Consider the following 19,660-nt stretch of genomic DNA (forward strand, 5'->3'; position numbering starts at 1 on the left):
TTCTAGAAATTTTGACTACAACTGTATCTATACACAAATAACAAAATGTTGGGAAGTTGGCAACTTTTGAGTCTGCCAGTTAATAAACAACCAACAATTCTAGCCTTCTCAATTGCAGCCCATAATTAAAGGTTCAGAGAAAATAGCATTAGTTTAAAAAAAAAAGCTAACCTACCTGGTCTTGTTTTATATGCATTGCAGCTTTAGCAAATGTTTAAAAAGCGTTTCACTGTTGCTATCTAGAATTATCTATAATAATGTTTTTTTTTTTTTATTGTTAAATATACAGCGAAAATAGTTTATATTTTTACTGTCCAGTTATCATTTTAAGATAATTCTGAATTGTGCTGTTCTGAGCTTGCGCTGTAGTTGAATGGTGAGCTTTGAACTGTGAGGTTTACGGTTTGTGGTCAGTCCTTGCCTTTCCAATGAATTGAAGGGGCTGAGATGTAAATTTATTACAACAAGTGTGTTAAGTATATGGTCTTTTTTTTGTTTTGTTTTTTAAAGATTTTTTGTTGGCAAAGGCTTTGCTACATCTGTCATGATCCTTGTGGTCTTCAAGGTCTCATCCCTTTTGTGATGACTTCATACTTGAATGTCCACAGTGACACATACTGTAGTAAATTGTCTCATTGTTTTGAAGCTGTTTAACTTTTTTTTTCAACTAGGATAAATACGTGAATTCTAATAACAAAATGTCATTTGAACAATTGTGTTCCTTTATTCAAGCTTTTGTTATACAATATTTATTATGTAAGGTTGGTTTTTTTTCTTTCTGTAGTAGTAAAAACTGTCTCCAAGTTTTATTTTGAAGTCATGATTATTGTAACGTAATAGACATTAAACTGTTAACCATATTTTACAGATTTTATTTATGTAGCATATAACAGGGCTACCGTTCTACACACCAGCTTTTCTCTAGTCTCAGTTCGGCATTAAGTATTTCTATCCACCGTTTATGTAAATATGAGCATGTCACTTGTTGAAATACTTCTGTACTGCACTATACTGGTTGGGGATCTCAAGCACAGTAGAAATACAAAAAAATAACATGTAAAGGAAGGTAAATAAGTTGGGCTTAGCTGAGTGTGGTACGGAGTGGGGTGATGCTGGGACGCCAGAATCACTGTCGTGTCCATTTAAGGTGTTGTTGGCTAGTTTATGAAGCACCGAGGATGGAAGGGGCCCACTTGAAGACCCCAGAAATGTACCCTACTCAGCTCAGTCCAGACGGTTTTTGTCATGCTGATGCGCTAGGGAGGCCACACTGTGATTGATCCCTGGAGCCAGAATTGCAGCCATTGTGTGTGCCAATGCATCAGGGAGGCCGTAAATAGGCTGATCCCTGGATCCAGCATTACACTTCAGCAATCAACACCAGGCAGAAGGATATCTACATCATCAGATTGAAGGAAACGCAGATGGATCACATTATAAGGCATTTTGAAGCTATGTCTTAGTTGGTGCTTATCTTGGCGACAGCTGAGTCCAATATCAGCATGCAAGTTTTTTTTAAACACCTACTCCTCATGTAATGGAAATCATACAGTCGCAAAACATTGAGATGGATTGCCTTATGAATGTAAGAATAGAACCTAAATGTGAATATTAATTGGTTCATTGTCTAAATAATATAAAAATGATTGCAAAAGGTTGCATGAATAAGTCAAGCATGAACATAATGAAATACTTTCCGGTTAAAAAGACTTTTATTGAACAGCTTTTCACCCACGGCATTAAATCAAATATTTACTTTTAAGAGGATTGCTGTGGAATATATGATTATTAATTACACTTTCTTTTGTCTTTGTAGCACCGAGCACTGCACAATATGGGATTACAGGAAGCGCTGAAGTTCTTTTTTCCTGGTGGTACCTGGTGCTGGCGCTTTCCTCCTACATGAGCATATATTAAAAGAAGATCACCACTCACAACGAATGTAAAGAACCCTAAGAGCATTTACGAATCCTTTCATATGGTTGACGACTGGATCCAATCTGGTACAGTTTGTTAAAAGCAGCGTGGGATATAATCAGCATTACTTGATGTGGGAATGATCACCTTCTGTAGAATTGCTCATTATGTAAATACCTGAATTCAACTTTTTTTCTGATTATCCACATTACCTTGTGAATCAGTACACATTGTTCTATTCAAAACATAAAAAACGTCTTCCCCCGGCTTCCCCGTCCCCCCCCCCCCGTCTCGGCCGCGAGTTTTGGGGCACTCCCAGCAGGGCGCCCCACCCCCCGCCCGTCTCGGCTGCAGAGTGGCTCGCCTTCCCGTTACGTCGGGCCTCTTCGCCAGGCAAAACGCACCTCGCGTTCTGCCCGGCCTTGGCCCGCCCTTACTCGTGCCGCTCGCGGCGCACTCGGTTGCTCTTCTTTCTTCTGTGTTCGTCTTCTCTTCTGCCCCTTTTCCTTGGAGGGGAAAAAGACGAGGAAGGAGAAAGGGAGAAAAGGGGGAAAGAAAGGGGAGGGAGAGGAGACAGGAGGGAGGGAAAGGCCCGAGGGAAGGACGGGAAAAAAAATGAAACGTTTTTTTTTTTTTTTTTTTAAACAAATAGTAGCATTGAACACATGTATTCATACAATTATTACAAGGTCATTCTGCCACACCTTTCCATAGTTCCAGCCGAGTTCGATCTTGTTCATACCCCACAGCTCATGGATATTTTCTGCCAATTTGTCTCTGACTTTTTCTAGGTGGGGAGGCAAGACGATCTGGAAGAGAATAGGAGTGTTTGTCATATAGTACCTCTCATTGGGGCTTAAACACAGCTTTCCTTGGTTAAATATCCAAGTAGCAGCCAGAGTACTCAACACAGGTCTTATTCCTATCATGCTTACAACTGCACTCTCCAATAGTGTTGGATTATGAAATATTATAGAAATGAATAAAATTAAATAAAGCTAACATAATTTACATTAATTCTTAGCTACTACTAATCTATCAATTGTAGTATTTTCCTATATAAAAAGATGGAAGCTTACTAATGAATACACTCCCAGGCCCCTTGCTCACCTGGCCGGTCTCGACAGGCATGGGGACGAAGGAGGCTTGGGACAGGAACTCTGTGGTTCCCAACAAATCCCGAACGCCATCGTAGTCCCGCTTGTACTCCTTCACTGGCTCCACCCTCATCTTCTCCTTGGGCAGCAGGGCCTCGTAGCAAGGGGCATAGCCCGCAGGTGGCAGGAACTTGAAGTCTCCATGGCGACCTCCCAGCAAGAAACGCACCCTGAACAAGAAAACATGGACGTTGCTGATTTTTTTATTTTTTATATACATTTTTTTTAATTAAAGAGTACAAGCATGGCTTTAAGGTTATTTGAGCACTTCCAGCTGCTGCTGTGGGGGACAAAACATCTTTACAACTGAAATTAATCTATTTCGTCATGCCAATTAATATTATGCCTTTTATAGAAAATAGTAATGTGTATGTCTACAGTTCATTTTTAATTATAGTACAGATCTAAAGAAAAGAGCTACTGAGTAGACAACCATCAAATCAATTTGCCAGCCACAGTATCAAGGGTCATAATTATTCAGTTTTTCAAGTTAGCCATGGACCAAAAACAGGCCTCTGTGACACTCATCCTCTCATTTATTCAGAGTCCTTCACAAACAAGCATCCCAGAGCACTTCACAGGCTAATAAATGCAGAAAAAACACCTGTCCTAGTGGATTAAAGACACACAGCACAGTGGGTATCATAGCAGAGTGAATGGGGGTCTGATTGAAATGGTTTTCTTTCACTTGGAGAAAAGAAAGCCACAAGCTAAAAATTAATTGTACTGTTTATGATATAACTCAAGAAAAGACAGAGTTACTAGTGTAAAATGTACATTTCTTAATCATTTAAAAAATAAAAGCAGAGCTATTCATTTACACCCCTGTCCAATTCCGTAGCTTGTTTGACCAATGTGATTGCAGCCGGCAGCAATTTAGGTCCAGATATCCCAAGCGGCAACAGGAAGCAGCTGGGGCAGCCATTCAAAGCATAGCCTACAGTATCTCTGTAAAATGATAGTCTATGTAAATTTGCAGTGCTCTTTACAAGATGTGACAAAAATAGCATTAGAAGGGGCAGCCAGGACACTAAATAAATGAACTGATGGTCAGTTCTTTTGGTATTTCCAGGCCTCCAACACCGTTCCACCCAGCCCCCTAATAACACCAACATCTCTAAATGGAAGTGAAATGTATGTAATACGTGACATGTGAATACTGGAAGATATCCAGTAATACATTGTGGTAGTGTCCTGGTATATTTGCCTCAGGCACCCGACGAGAAGAAACAAGAGACTGAGGTAGAGAGACTGACGTTGTTATGCCGACACAGGTGCACAGGTTGTAATTAATAAACACAAACAAAAAGTAAACAATAATGTCATGTGACGCTACCAGCAATGGCAGAGCACTGAGGATGGTACAAGACTAAAAATAAAACACAATATCACAAACTATAAATCAAATGTAAACGGCAGGCCTTGCAGCAGCCATGTTTTCATAATGACGCTCCACTGAGATAGCTTTCAGCTGATGCTCCACGCAGACAGGTAGCTGTCCCAAATGGAGCGTCATCACAATTAAATAATTCAATTAATCTGTTTACACAAATCCATATTTTCAACAATTAACCTCAAATACAATACAAATAATTCCCCATGTGCAGGACTTCCACCCTGTCACATACATATATGATCCTTTGGTGCATGCGGTATTTCCACTGGCGACACAGAGAGGTGGTGGGCGCCACCCGGGATGTGTCAGCCTCAACTTCCGCCTCCCCTAAAACTTTCACTAACAACCACATATCCCACAGTACACTGCCTTCAGTTACAAGTATGGTACACAAGAAAAAAACAACCTAACAAACATTATCCAATCTAGCCCGGTTGTCTTTGTAGCCAATCACAGTAAAAATAAGAAAAAATAGAAGCTACACAGGTTGAAGCATGAACACCCCATCCAGCTACAAATCCAACTGGAACCACTGTCAGAGGCAACCGCTAAAAAAAAAGGTGCCTATAATATTAAACAAACTGTTTAATGCCTGTATATATGTAACTTATTGATGTATTTCCTGATTATATTTATCTGCATTATGCTGTCGTTTAAGCTATTGTTTGTGAATTTCATGTTAAAATAAAAGTAACGTAATTAATTTGCAGTCAATGTGATACCTCGATGAAAAAGAAATGTGCTGAACCATAAAAAATAAAATAAAAAAAACTTTACAGAAACCCCCATTATATACAATATTTGTATTAATGGTTGTAAATGTATGCACTCGGAAATGGCTGATAAAATGTTTTGGATCAGAATTAAGATTAATTCATTAACTAAGATCACAATTAAGAGTACCGGTATTAATGGTAGAACTTAGAATCCCTTTCTTCACGAATCTCATTCACAATTATTATTCCATCAAGCTGGCGTAACAATGTACACATATATGTGAATTTGCATAGTTCTATTTTCTACTGTTTTTTCTCATTTAAGAAAGAGAGGGCAGCATGTTGTAAAGTTTTAATGTAACATTTTCGTGTAACAAAAGGTTGAGTTTCATGGTTTATGAATGCAGCTATGAGAAGTAATGAGAGGAGAGAAAGAGGTGAGGTGTAACTCAGGAGAGAGAGGCAGTGTGAGCAGAGGGAGAGAGACAGAATAACGTACAAGACTGCATACAAGTTATATACAATGAGCCAGCCGCCTGATTCATGGCTTTTTTTAAATGCAAACCCCCAAAAATCAGATTCTGAGCAAGGTGTTGTTGCCACATCAAATGACCAAGATGTAAGATGCTGTTGCCAGATACACAAACTGACCAAGATGTAAGTAGTGAAGATGTAGACATAAGTGATTCAAATCTACAAGTCCCTTCCTCACAGGAAATAGAGAGCCAGTCTCAAGTTCCTAATTTCAAAGAAACAAGGAAGAGAAAACTACCTGGACCTTCTGATATTTCCCAGGCAATAATATAATAATTTATTTGCACTGAAAACAATATAACATTGGTCATTCTGAGTTTACAGAAAACCCTAAAATAATAATAATATATAATCATATTTAGAGCTTCTTAATTCATCTCCCATTTCCTTTCACTTATACTTAAAAAATAAAAAACAAAAAACCCCCCCCCATCTGGGAGACAGACGTGGCCCCTTCCCCTCCCCCCTTTCAGAATCCTGAAGTCACCACAGGGTATTCCAGAAAAGCATCTCATATAGGATAGGAATGTTAAATCTCACAGGGGAATTACAACAGTCAGGATTCTGAAAACAGGCCAGCAAATGAAATTCAGAAGAGCTACATATGGGTCAATCTGATGGCCCAAAAGCAATTTTCCACTTCAATAACCTATTTAGAAAATATTTTAATATCAATATCTACAATAGATGGCCTGTGGTTGTTAGCTTGCATGCATATAGTTACCACAAATAGGACAAACATGAAAACATTTTATTTATTTATTTATTTATTTATTTTTGATATAACAAACCTGGCACTGTAGTCTGAAATATGGAAATATAAGATATAGTAATAAATCAATGGTTTATTCCATCAGGTTTTTTTTTTTGTAAAAAGTGTAAGCTGTCAGAAATTAGGGCAGTTAGAAACATGAGCAGCCTGGGGACATGTTAAGCTTTTAAGAAGAACCTTCCACTGCAATGACATGTTTGATTAAATCAAATGAACCTTCAAACCAAAAGGAACAGGCAGGGGAGTTTCTACAGCTGAAAATGGGATTTGTTACTAGAAAAAGATAAGGGATATAAAAAATAAAACACACAATACTGTATGTTGCTTACAATTATCGTAAAAGAAAATCTCACCACTGGAACATTGCATTGGGCAGAAAAGAATGTGCAGCTAAAAATGTAAAAATAGGTATTTAAGTTATTGCAGCACCCAACTGGTGTCTGTAATGGGAGTAGTGGGTTATTTTCAAAGCAACTTGTGTTGAGTAAATGCCTGTTAATAAAATTTGGAACTGAAAAGGCAAATCACTTTTTGTGAATAATTACTTACACATTACAGGGCTTAAATTGAAACTGAAATGCAAAGCAGTTTTACCTTGTAAATGCATGGATGGTTTAGAAAGTGCCCTGTGTTTGTAAATGCATGGATGGTTTAGAAAGTGCCCAGTGTTGGTCGCTTACTTGACTCCTGCAGAGATGCTGACGACGGGGAAGAGGAGCCCGTCGATGTTGAAGTTCTCGAACATGCCCTGCACTGGCTGCCCGTTGATACGGAACGAGATGCTCGGGGCCCCCAGGTCCAGGCAGCAGCTCACCACGTCATCCGAGGTCAGCAGGTGCTGATTCACTGACGCCACAACTCGGGGCACTCGGCCTGCAGCCACCGGGACACAAGGACTTGTTATTGAAAGGACCACATCACAAAGCAAATCCCACAATCAGGCCAAGGATTTAAACGACAGGAAAGATTTGAGAAGGGTCCAGTCATCTTGGACAGTAAAGCGCAGGATTTTAACAGAGCTCAATAAATACATTTATGCCTGGCAGAGTCGGACTACTCCTATTGCCCACCTGTCTGTTGGCATCATGTCTTACTGTAGGCAGCACTATTGCCCATTTCACCTGTACCAAAATTCAAAAGCCCAAAACAAGAATAATACATTTTACAATGGCACTTAATGGGATAAATTTTACAAATACCACCATGGACGCTATTAAAAGTTGCAAATGAAAAGCTGTGTTCCAGCTCAAGTGGACCAAATCCTGGCTGATGAAAAGGGGTCAGGATAGGTGTTGTAAAGCTATATTATGACCCAATTGAAACTTGCAAATAAAATAAAATAAAGCTTGTTTCAAAGAATTTCCACCAGAAAAAAAAATAAAAAAACGATTGACTGAAAATCAATGACACCCTAAGTTAGCATGGTGTCCTGTAGTATAGCACATGTTTAGAGAATGAGCTGGGGCCATGGACATCCACCATCCATCTTTTCAATTATTATAGTTCATTGGGCAATCTGTTGTAAGGAAGCCAATATGATGTCTGTAAATGAGTGCGCACAATACTAATTGATGTGTTATTTGTAACTTTCCCTTATTGATTCCAATATTCAAAAGTTATACGCATATTGCTTAAACATTATGATTAGACACAATCATGTAGTACCTAGTTATAACAGTAGCATCAGCCACAGAGATGGTCACATTGTCAAGAGAGAATTCAGCCATGCTTTCTCACTAGCACTCAGGTGCCTGTCTTATACTGTATATGTTGCCTAACTGTGGGTGTGATGCTGAACTTTGTTTGTACTGTTTTCTTGACAATACTACTTTCTTGGTGCGTCTACAATAGGGTGAAGAGACGTCCCAATAAAATCAGGATCGTCCCGATATTAGGGGCTTTGTGCTGCGACCCGATCGAGGTTCTGTCCCAATTTGAAAATAATCTCATTACAAACGGCTGCATGCACTGGGAAATTTTGTATATGTGGCTGCTGCACTGTCTCATGGTGCAACAGCATACTCTACTGGTTTAGGGCATGTTTTTTGAGTGAGTTGTTTGCATCTATGCAGCTATCCATTAGCCTGCAGTGATATGTAGCGGGATGCATCATGTGTTTTTGGTGCATGTGCCAGTGAGTCTGGTGCCTGGGCGTGCATATATGTATGCTTCTGCACGGTTTTACTGGCGAAGTGTCATGATGGCTGGTGTTGTCAAAGAACCTGTCACTAAAAAGCAGAAAAGACAGTAAAAGTACCAAACGGACTGGGAAAAAAATTACACATGCATTCGTCAATCATATGACTCTGTTACATCTTGTAAATTGTGTAAAAAACTATCCGGCATCTGTCATGACGGCAAGTTGGATGTGAAGCATCACGCCGGTGGGAAACAACATGTGCAAAATTGCAAAACAGAATACCCTTGCCTCAAACTTCTTCAACAAGCCCAATGAAACGTTGGAGACCCAAGTTGTTGCTACACAGCTTACCAAAGTGAATCACACAGTAGTGCACCAACATTCCTATTGGTTTTGTGACTGAATTGAATCTTGCACCTACATTGTAACCTGATTCAATGATTGAGAAAAACATTAGTTGTGGCCACACAAAAGCTGAAGCCCTGACTTGGTGTTTATTGTCTAGTATTGAGCTGGTGAGGTGTGAAAACGCAAGTAAAAATTCATTTCAACAAGAGCTGCAAGGAGTCATCGGCAGAAAGGATGTTATGCGCATGGACAAGTCATCCAAGAAGTATGAGACCACTGGTGCTGACAATTACTATACCATACATGGTATGTGCACACTCTATTTTTTATTTTATATATGCACTTACACTACAACTGCCCCCCCTAACCTCCACACAACTGAAAGTGTCCCAATTTTTCACTTTTGCTATCTGGTCACCCTAGTCTGCAATGCTGTTTCAACCACAGAACATCTTCTGCACATGGTCAAATTTACCCCACTTTATCTGTTCCTTGTTCATCTGTATCCTGAGTAGTAAACATCATCTTACAATTGCTTTCCATGCAGCTGACATACTGTATGGAGGCCCTAGACCTGTCAGCTGGAATTTAGCATTCCTTACTCACCTGACCACAGCTGAAGCCCGTCAAAGCCATAGGAGTAGAGGTCGTCCCCGACCCCATTCCCGCCCCAGCCCTCTCCACCTCCAGGGTAGGGGGCATACCCTTTTGTGTTGGCCCAGCCGACCCGCAGGTGTGAGGGCTCGTTGGTCACAAAGGGGTCAACCTGGTCGATTATTAGCTCGTAATACCACTTCTTGTACTGGGCAGAACCCTCGCTGACGCCCAGGAAGATGTTTGGCCTCATGCTAAAAAAAGGACACAGTAAATCAAAATCAAACCACAATCTGTATTTGATTCTGAAGAGACAGTGGAAACGCTAGTACTGTACGTGCAGATGTCAGACTTACATTTTCAGACACATCTAGAGAACCGGTCGTATAATTGTGAAGGAATTTGGAAACACAAGTTTTTCACAGAATAAAAATCTACAGTAGCTGAATGGTAATTTTTATTGTGATTGTTAGCACTAATAAAGGCTATTCATGTTACAAGATCATACTCAGCATACTGTGTACGCTACACCCTGTTTGTAGATAACTGGGTCATCTGTGGATATTTACTCTTGTTTTATGTGTGTCAACAGGGATTCTGTCTGTGGTTTGTCCATGGTTATTTACCCACACACTTGTATCCATGCATTATATAAAGCTGTGCATTGACTAGCCTTGCAACCCCAGGGTTTGTCTGTGGATCTACGAGTGGCGATGGTGAGGTCACCGTACCTCGTGACATCATTCACCATGCGGCTCTGCAGAAGCAGGTCCCTCCGAGACAGTAGGTTGTCACAGATCAGGTTCTGATTGGTTCTCACGGCCACCCCATTGCACACGCACAGAGAGCACAGCACATCCAAAACCTGTTGTGAAGAATTTAGACTTATAACATCAATATATATATATTTTTTTTTTTGATGTACACAAAAGGTTTAAATGATTAAACAAATATTTTATTTCACAATATTTTGGACAAAAGCCCTTCAGCAGATCTCTTTAGCAAATGTTGTATAGCTACACCTGATGAAGACACACTGTCGAAATGCGTTGTGTTTTTGCTTTGTTTGTTTTGCATGAAAATCTTTTCCATTAAATCAAATGTAAGAAGATTTTGCTGCACAACATCAGTGGTCATGTCTTAAAGAATATAGAACAGTTTTTTTGAGTGTATGACCAGTCCCATTTCCAAACATATCAACAATTAAGTGAGGTATGCATGGTTGGTTTACCATTGCTAAGAACTAATTGCCAGAGAGACAAAGCTCAATTCTGCCAAACACTACACGAATAAACTTTAATTTGTTATTCTGTAGAGTTAAATTTGTTGGCAAGGGACTAAAAGTTCTCTGCTCAATCATTAAACCCAGGAAGCAGCTGCTAGCAAGCTTGAAGGCAAGGACATTCTCAGCTTGGGCAGCCTCCGCTGGACTCACTGGGTGCCTGACCAGTAGTACGGAGTCACTAGTGTCATGATATTGAACTCCAGCTGACTATCCTCCATCAAAGATTCAAACCACACTCAAGAGACCCTGCACTCCATACAATTCATACAGTATTCTGCAAAATAGTGCCAAATGTACTTTAACATCATTGCAGACTTAATTTTAACATCTGAAGATTACATACCATCTGCCTCTTTGCAGAATACGTACAGTATGAAAGAATGTTCTCCTGTAAATGTGTCTCTGTCATCAATAAGAGTTTCCAGAATAGTGCTATTTTGTCCTGGTAATAATGCAGCAACCTCTTCACAAAAGGATGCATTACTGCAGAAACAGCTTGCATGCACGCTCATGTACCTTGACAGAAACCAATTACAGATGTGTCATATTTCTTTTAGTGCAGTTCAAAGCATTATTTATATTCACTTATCATTGGAATGGGAAATGGAAAATGTCCCAGTGGCGACAAAGCCGCTGCCAGCTACCCTGCACTGTGTTATTTATATTGAAACTGAGAGATAATGCCCTACTCACCTTATGATTGCGTCCATGTTTCTCCAGCAGGGAGATTACAGACTTGATGTGTCCTCTCTGGATGATGTTCAGGGCTTCAGGGCTTTCAATTAGGATGCAGTGAAGGACTTCAATAATTCCTACAACACAAACAGACAGATTAGCGGGAGGTCTGCCTGACACAGCAACACATGCCAACGTGCACTCGCCAGTATGTTTATTGAGCTAGTGTATTGAAAGCCAGTGGGTGGGTGTTTTTATGTTTTGGAGGAACTTTAGATCAATCTGCCATCGAGTGTCTTTAGCACCCCCACTATTATGAAGGTGTCAACAAATTTTCAAATCAAATCAAAGCGATCACAATAACAGTTACAAAGCTTTAATAGTGTGTGGTTATTTTTAACCAAGTAGAGTGCATCTCTACTTGGCTGTCTGCCAACATGGCTTTCAAATGGCTTTAATAAGGCGGGTGCTGTCATTATTGGACTGAACCATAGTTAAACTTGTTATAGTTAAAATAGAAAAAGGACATTTCTTTTGTCTATTATCCTACTAATCAATACCGATGTGGTCCAGGGAATAGGGAAGGCTACACCTTGCACTATACTCACCATTGACAGCAAACAGCATTGTTTCAAACAACAAAGAGAATCTGAATTGATTTAATACAAGAGCAGCTGCCTTTACCTGACGAGGACTCCAGCCGGTCCAGTTTGCTGACTAGCCAGTCCAGGTTCTTTGAGAACTGGGTGCAGTTGCTTCTGTTGCCGCGAATCAGGGCAGCTGAAAGAAAGATGAATCAGTCAGGGTGGATGTGATCACTGGTTGGGGCCTGCTTCACTAAAGTGGTCCAAAACAGAGAGGGGGGGTTACATCACAAAAGCATCAAGACAGTTAAGGCTTTAACATGCCTTTATTTATTTAGTTATTTCTTTAGTTTTATTTTTTTTATAAATTTTAAACATTTTTTGTGCCCTTGACCAATTGTGTTTCCTTTCTGTTTCTCATAATTTCAATTGCAAGGAAAAACACACCATAGCATCCCTATTTATATTTGCTATTTATGTAAATCCAAGACTAAGTATATGGGAGAAACAGTCCTGAAAGGTAATAGGAATCCAGGTAACCTCATTATAATGTAGCTGGAGAAGAGATGAGGTGTGATGAGAATATAATAGAAAGCCTTTCTAATATACCTGCAACAGAACATTACAATAAACAAAAACATGCAGAAAAGAGGGTCTTATTATTTAATCGCAGGTGTATTCAGATTTTGTTCTGTGTGTTTTTAAAAATGTTACAGATGTCTAATTTGTCAAATTGAGGTGTAAGCCTTTTACTTCATTGCTCATTGACCAAACGGCAAACATTAATATTTTCTTCATGTGCAACCATTAACTGAATTAAGACCATATGGATATGCAACCCCTTTAGTAATGATGAAACACTCCGTCTGGAGCTGCTGAGACATATTTCACACTGCTCCGAGAGGCGACAGGAGTGGCAGTCGGAACAGACGTACTGTACCACTGCTGCACGTGTTTCCAGCCAATCAGGGCCTGACAGCACAGCACTCTGATACCAGAGCCAGAATTCTCAATTGCATGCCACTGGGCAAATGCCTCCAACAGCGACAAAAAAACACAGAGCAGATGCAGAGACAACCAAACGGTGAACCATAGAGGCCATAATAACAATTTAAGAAATTACATGGACTAATTCAGTTTTAGTACAATCCATGTTTCTTACTTACTCAGCAGAATTAAGGGTGTTAGATTCTGTTTAATTGCTTAAACAAATATCTAGCATTTTGGGAATGTCAGTTACCAAAAGATGGCCTCCAAATCTACTGAGTTTTGTCCATATTTTTACAGTCATCTTTCAGATCATTAGATGAGTACAACATTTGTGTAGATGACAAATAATATACCTATTTACAAATATTTAGTCACCATACACACATTACTGTATAAACAGTGTGTTTGGCAACACCCCTACGCAGGACTCGTGGCCTTCCCCTTGGGGACTACTTCACCCTCCTCTGTCCTCTGGGTAATCTGTGAGAGCAGATGAAGATTAAACCAATAACCACTCAGCACACTGTGACACTCCTTCACTTACCTAGTAACTCATAAAGCAGGTTGAGAATGTCCTTCCATGCGGCCCCAGCTTCCTCGCCTGCATACTCCCGAAAGTGCACCGCGCTGTCGTAGATGTTGAGTCGGTCGATGCAGTTCGAGACCAAGGTGAGCATTCCCTAGGAAACGCGACAAAGAGAGAGAGAGAGAAAGATGGTATTCATTAAAATCTGCCTCACAGATTAGAGATTGTTGCAGTGAACTAGACTGCTGTCTTCTGTGCTGATGTCTATGTGAACGCCCAACTAACTGCCATAAAATCTGGCAGGTGGAGGCACCTATTAATGGGCAGAGGATTCTAGGACTCAGAAGAGAGGTGTTACATAGTCTAACATTAAAAACAGCATTTTCACAGGGACCAAAAAACAGATCGCACTCTTTAAAATAAATCAGTGAGGATTTGGTTGGCTATTTATTCAAAATAAGCATGCAAAGTGTTTGAGTGAATTCCCCCAATCACTAGCCACCCTGTACAATCAATCTGTTGCTTTCACTTTTGAGATGGACGTGGATGACAGTATAATGGGATTTGATTTTACTCACACACGTTGAAAACAGGATGACTGATGAATTATCCAGGACTGCATTTCTCTGCAATTTTACAGCAACCTCCCTAATGCAATAAGAAATGTGCTTGCGTGCAAGTGAAGCACTGTAATGTGTTTACCTGGCCACTTAATTTACAAATAATACATGTCTTAAAAATGTTAGAAGTAACATTTCAACAGCTGCACAAAAAACAAAACAAAACAAAACAAATGGTAAGGCCACGCTTAAAATAATGTTGGTTGGTTGGCTACAGTGTGCAATTTAAATCTAATATTTTCTGCTTTGGGTTTAGGTTTTGAAAACTGTGGATAAACTAGCTGTACATGTTTCGTTGAAACAAAAAAACGTTCTACCGTATATTCTAGAATGAACAAAACTAATTGGGATGGCTTAGAATGACAGATAGGTAGGTTAAGCAAACCACTTGTAATTAGGGCTTTGGCCTAATTATCGCTGTGAAAAGTGATGAATAAAATATCTGCTAGACAGGGTCTTACATGCTACAAACTGCCTTTACAGGTGTACAGCATGCTATTAACTCTTGAGGGACCAGCGAGGGGGGTCTTATTAATCAGCTCATTACAGTGTTAATGTAAAAGACGGATTTTTAAGGAAGAGTGAAGACAGGCCAGCTGGTGATGTATTGCCTGTGAGAAATAATAAGGTACAATAGATTGGCCAGATTCAATCCTTTTAAAGAAACTGAATTGGCTTTCTGGTGAGGTCACGCACTGCCCTAACTGACCTGCAATCATCTTCAAAAGTGTCATGGGGCTTTCTTCACTCAACTGAGAGAAAGCAGTGGCCTGCTAAGAACAAGCTAGAGCCTTTAGGACACAAGGAACAGAGTTTGTATTATTCTGTACCAAGTTTTTTTAATAAATTTTTATTTTTACAATGGCAGTTTGTAATGACCCTTTTGGTTTTAGTAATACTAGACTTACTGGTACTTTTAAGAACAGTACTCTTCTGTACACTGTAGTAACTCGTTGTTAGTGACACTTACATAGTAAGAGCAGTACTTTCTGTTGTAGGTATTGTTACTTTTAGTTGCTGTATCAGGTAAGTTTTAATTGAACTGTTTTACTAGCTCTATGTACTTTTTAGATGATTAACTGCTTGTCAAGTATTTAACTGGGATTAAGGACATGGCTGGAACAATGAACTGGCTTGTGTTTGCCTGTCACTGCCCTAGTCCCACACTGGCAGGACGTGACTCTGGAGCCCTACCTGCCCTACCTGCCCAGCCTCACTCACCTCCTCCTTGAAGAGGTTCTGCCGGTTCTTCAGCGAGCGCAGCTTGTTCTGCTTCTCCTCGTACGCCGCCTCCTCCTCCGGGGGCTGGAAGTAGTCAATAAGGTCGTTCAGGGTCTGCATAACCTCCTCAATAGGCAGGGTGACAGAGACTCGGTTCTTTCCACTCAGACTGTCCAGGTCTCTGAAGCAGGTGGGAGAACAACAAGGTGAAAAACCCACCTCACAATAACAAACACCACAATTACCAGTGTCAGTCCGAGGCAAGAACCAATCCAGTATAGAAATGGGTGACCATGACCTAGATTAATGCCACAATCAAGTCTATCACTATGGTTTGTTTTAACTTGCTCTGTACCTCGATTGACCTGTAACAATTCTCAATCAGCAATCTAATGCTAGTGATGATCTAATGAGTCCTGATCTTGCACAGTGAATGACACTTCTAACAATCTTCCCTGAATCATGCTAACCTTGCCTAACTTAAGACATATTTATCGGGCTACAACCCTCAGGCTTTTTACCCTGACACTACAGTATGTTACTTTTCATTTCTTCCCCTTTCTTTCATTGCTGGACAAGTACGCTGCGATACCCAGGGGAGTTGCATTTGTTATTGTTATTCCTTCCCGCACACTGTCTAGCCTGTACAGTAGGTTTCATTAGGTAACTGGCTTGAGCACAGTCAGTTTTACCTGATAAAGAGACTGAACAGCTCTGACGTGTTGCGGATGATACGCGCCGCTTGGAATTCTTCGTGCTGGCAGCGCTGTAACGCCACACCATCATCCATGTGTCCTTCTTGATGAAGTATAGCCTAGAGAGAACAGGGAAAGGACACAGTGAGCCATGTCAAGGTTTACTTAAAGTAACTATAACAGGTAGAGAACAGTTCTGTAAAATACCAGGGACCAAGTTCAGGGAAAAGGGCAGTTGTGGGGAGAGTAGGGAGGAGTTGAGGTGAGGTCTGCTGTCGTGAATTACGATGTCACAGAACCACTTAAAGTAATTGTAGCGAACCCATAAATCGTAGCATTAGCTACATAGGTCTAAAATGTGATGATATCTTGTACTGAAAAAGGTTAAAGGAAGTTCTACATTTCTACACCTCATCCTTGAGTTGCATGTCTGCATTTGAACTCCAGGTGAAATGGAAGTTAATAGAGTCGAAAGTTAATAGAGTCGAAAAGCATGGCTTGTTTTCTTTGACCTAGTGTAGCATCAGATAGCATATTTTAAAATATTTGCTATAAAATGTGTTTAATTAAAAACTGAAGCATGTGAGGCATATTTAATGAATGGACGTGCATGGCGGAGAATGTTTCTGGAACTATGTGGCAGCTACAATTACTTTAATTGTGTCTATATTGAAAAAGGAACTTAACAGGGAATAGGTCCTAAGAGACTAAAGGAAAATCTTCAGACTGAAATGAAATGAAAAGGAGTGCTTTTCATATTTTGGAATTTTTATTTTACATCATAATTTAGATATTTTATTTAACATTATGTAATCAAAGAAATGTCAAAACGATATTGAAAAAGTTTACTGGAAGCCATAATAGTAGTACAGCATTTCATGTTAGATTTCCGAAACGTCACAATTTTTAGTAGTTGTCATTTTTTTGTTAAGTTTAAGGAAAACTACAAAGTGTAATTCAATATGTTAACGTAACATTATTCAGCAGGTTTCACTCGACTTTATGAAGCAAAATGAGTTAATTCTATAGGGTAAACCTTTTGGCCACAGGGTTATGAAGTTATGAAACTAAATGTGCTGATATTTTTGTGCTGATACTTTCTAATAACATTTAAATGGACAGAACACAGCATTTTCTCTGCAACAACTTGACACCTCCTCACACTGCAGTTATATTGAGCAGTTAATTCAATATCATGCACCATAGCTGCTGTGGCCCCTGCTATATTATGGTGGTCTCTGCAGAGATGGGCTTTTCCAGAGCTGCGGTGTCAGCAGTCTTGAAAGGAAATCACAGGAACTTCATTGCTGTTCTAAAGACCTCCATTGCACAGGCTCTTCATTGGAATTTTAAACTTGGCCCTGATCCCATTTCTCTGATGTGAAAAGAGCATTCCAAAGCATTTGAGCAATGATCCGTGAGAAAGTCTTAGCACCACAAGAGTCCAGTTTCACCGAAGGGACACCAGACACCAAAGGGACTAAGAGAGTGATGGAGGTGGCACAGCTTGTTTGGGATTGTACCGTTTTAAAGCAGTGTGGGATGGTATTCTGAACGCAAAGACGCAATTGACAGAGGATAATGGGCAGACCTGCAGGGGCTTCCTCTTGTACATGCTACACACACAGGTCAATGAAAACCTCACTTATGTGCAGAGAGTATCTTTAGGATGGCAGCACACATCAATGTATATGCAGATGCAACTTTTATGCAACACACCAACGTATGCTAAATAATGTTACTAAAAAGTCAAATCCCCTCATTATCAAATAATCTCAACAACCTAGAACACCCTCAACTACAGTATATCCCCGTCACCAGGGACTTCATCCACTGCGGGGATAATAAGGTTACAGAGTGTTCAAAGTCACAAGAGATGCTAGGTCATTCTGAGGAATTTCCTTGAAGTCATTTATAGATAATATGATCTTCTGTTTGGCAAAGGCACTGAGATAAGAGTAGTGTGCATTTTACAAGCTCTTCCGTCTCTCATTAACACATTGTCTACATCAGCGCTGGGCACCACACTCCAAGTCTTAGGGCAGCAGCACTGCAGATTAATTGGCTGATGCAGCCTTGCATGTTCTTCTGTCCTGTGAAATGCACAGCTCACGCACAGCATAATGTACAAGCTCATGTCGGACTCACCCTTCTTTTCAGGGGTCCCAGACGTGTTGATTTGGCATCCGGAGCTTGGTAGGACACCCACAGTCCGCTGTCCACGTGCATCAGAAAGCAAATTGAATCTCCGTATTTAATTTCAGCTATCCCCATGCCTTCAATATCCCGCTTTGGGCTGGACTCCAGTTTTTCCTGTGGGACGGACACATAAATGGATGCACAAAGTGAGTAGATGAGGGCACACATTTTATGGTTAATAATACATAAGCAAGCAGAAAAACAGAGCCTTATTCAAATCAAACTTTTGATTACGTCAAACTGTTGGGGGGCCGTATTAAGGAAGTCATTAAAATTCTGCTGATGAGACATTTGCTGGGGAGATCTGTTGTAGCAAGGACAGTGAAATAGGTGACCACATCCTGACAAATGACTCAATTATAAACAAAGAAAAAACAGGGAGTCCCCCCTTATCTTTTAAACATTGGCACATTTAATTTAGCTTAACCCCAACAGACGTTCAATCTAGAATAACATTACAATAGTCAAATGCTCACTAGCGTTTATAGCGTGTTTATTGTTGATTTATTTATGTATGAGGGAAAGTAAAAAGCTCAGTTGCTTTTATTATTATTTAAAGTATTAACAGGAGTTATGAACTATTAATCTACGCAAGTATGTTAGGTAGTTTAGCTAACGTTTACAAAGACATTGATGGGTCATCAGATTTATACTAAGCCTCACGATCCTGCATATGTTTTCTGGTTGGTTTTTTAGATTCATTGTTTGCTGTATTAGTTATGGTTACTTACCTTAATGACTTCTGTTGAATCGTTTAGCTGTACTTTTTTGTTAGTTAACTTTTGGTACTTAATTCAAGTATTGATTTTGTTCTGTTCTGAATTAAACATCCAGTCAAAACTACTTTATACCCATGATGATATTCACAATATTAGACACATAGCAAAACAAACAATATAACCCTTTTAAATTAACACATGTAATTGTATCTGCATCCCTAAAGATTATTATCATACATGACTACTGGTAATCCCGATGCTAATATTAAGATAGTAATGGAATATTATGGGTTTTCAAAATCCAATTACGAGGAACAAGCTTATCTCCTCCCTCTCTAGTCAAAAATGTGACATTGCTTTAATTCGAGAATCACATTTAATAGAAGAAGAAACCACAAAATTTAAAAAGAGATGGGTAGGCCATGTTTTTTCTTCTTCATATAATTCCAAAGTGAGAGGAGCTTTAACTTGAATTCATAAGACACTTCATTTCCATTTGATTGATCAAGATGAAGAAGGAAGATTTATCGCCACCACGATTAAAATGGGGGGCATGGAATTAGGTCTGGCCA

The 19,660-nt window shown here is 39.8% G+C and overlaps 1 protein-coding gene across 1 annotated transcript in view; it reads right to left on the minus strand.

Annotated features, from left to right (window-relative positions):
- Positions 1-2,288: 2,288 nt before the first annotated feature.
- The window catches only part of LOC121329664 (ryanodine receptor 3-like), a 63,559-nt gene continuing 46,187 nt past the window's right edge, over positions 2,289-19,660 (minus strand). The window contains exons 13-24 of the mRNA XM_041275371.1: positions 18,319-18,483; positions 16,168-16,289; positions 15,476-15,656; positions 13,653-13,788; positions 12,219-12,314; positions 11,553-11,671; positions 10,306-10,439; positions 9,587-9,828; positions 7,173-7,365; positions 3,028-3,244; positions 2,622-2,726; positions 2,289-2,423 (exon numbers count right to left, since the gene is read on the minus strand). Of these exons, the coding sequence (XP_041131305.1) occupies positions 2,289-2,423; positions 2,622-2,726; positions 3,028-3,244; positions 7,173-7,365; positions 9,587-9,828; positions 10,306-10,439; positions 11,553-11,671; positions 12,219-12,314; positions 13,653-13,788; positions 15,476-15,656; positions 16,168-16,289; positions 18,319-18,483 (1,845 nt within the window). The remainder of the gene's footprint in view (positions 2,424-2,621; positions 2,727-3,027; positions 3,245-7,172; positions 7,366-9,586; positions 9,829-10,305; positions 10,440-11,552; positions 11,672-12,218; positions 12,315-13,652; positions 13,789-15,475; positions 15,657-16,167; positions 16,290-18,318; positions 18,484-19,660) is intronic.

Source organism: Polyodon spathula, chromosome 17 (assembly GCF_017654505.1).
Source record: "Polyodon spathula isolate WHYD16114869_AA chromosome 17, ASM1765450v1, whole genome shotgun sequence".
Lineage (NCBI taxonomy): Eukaryota > Metazoa > Chordata > Actinopteri > Acipenseriformes > Polyodontidae > Polyodon > Polyodon spathula.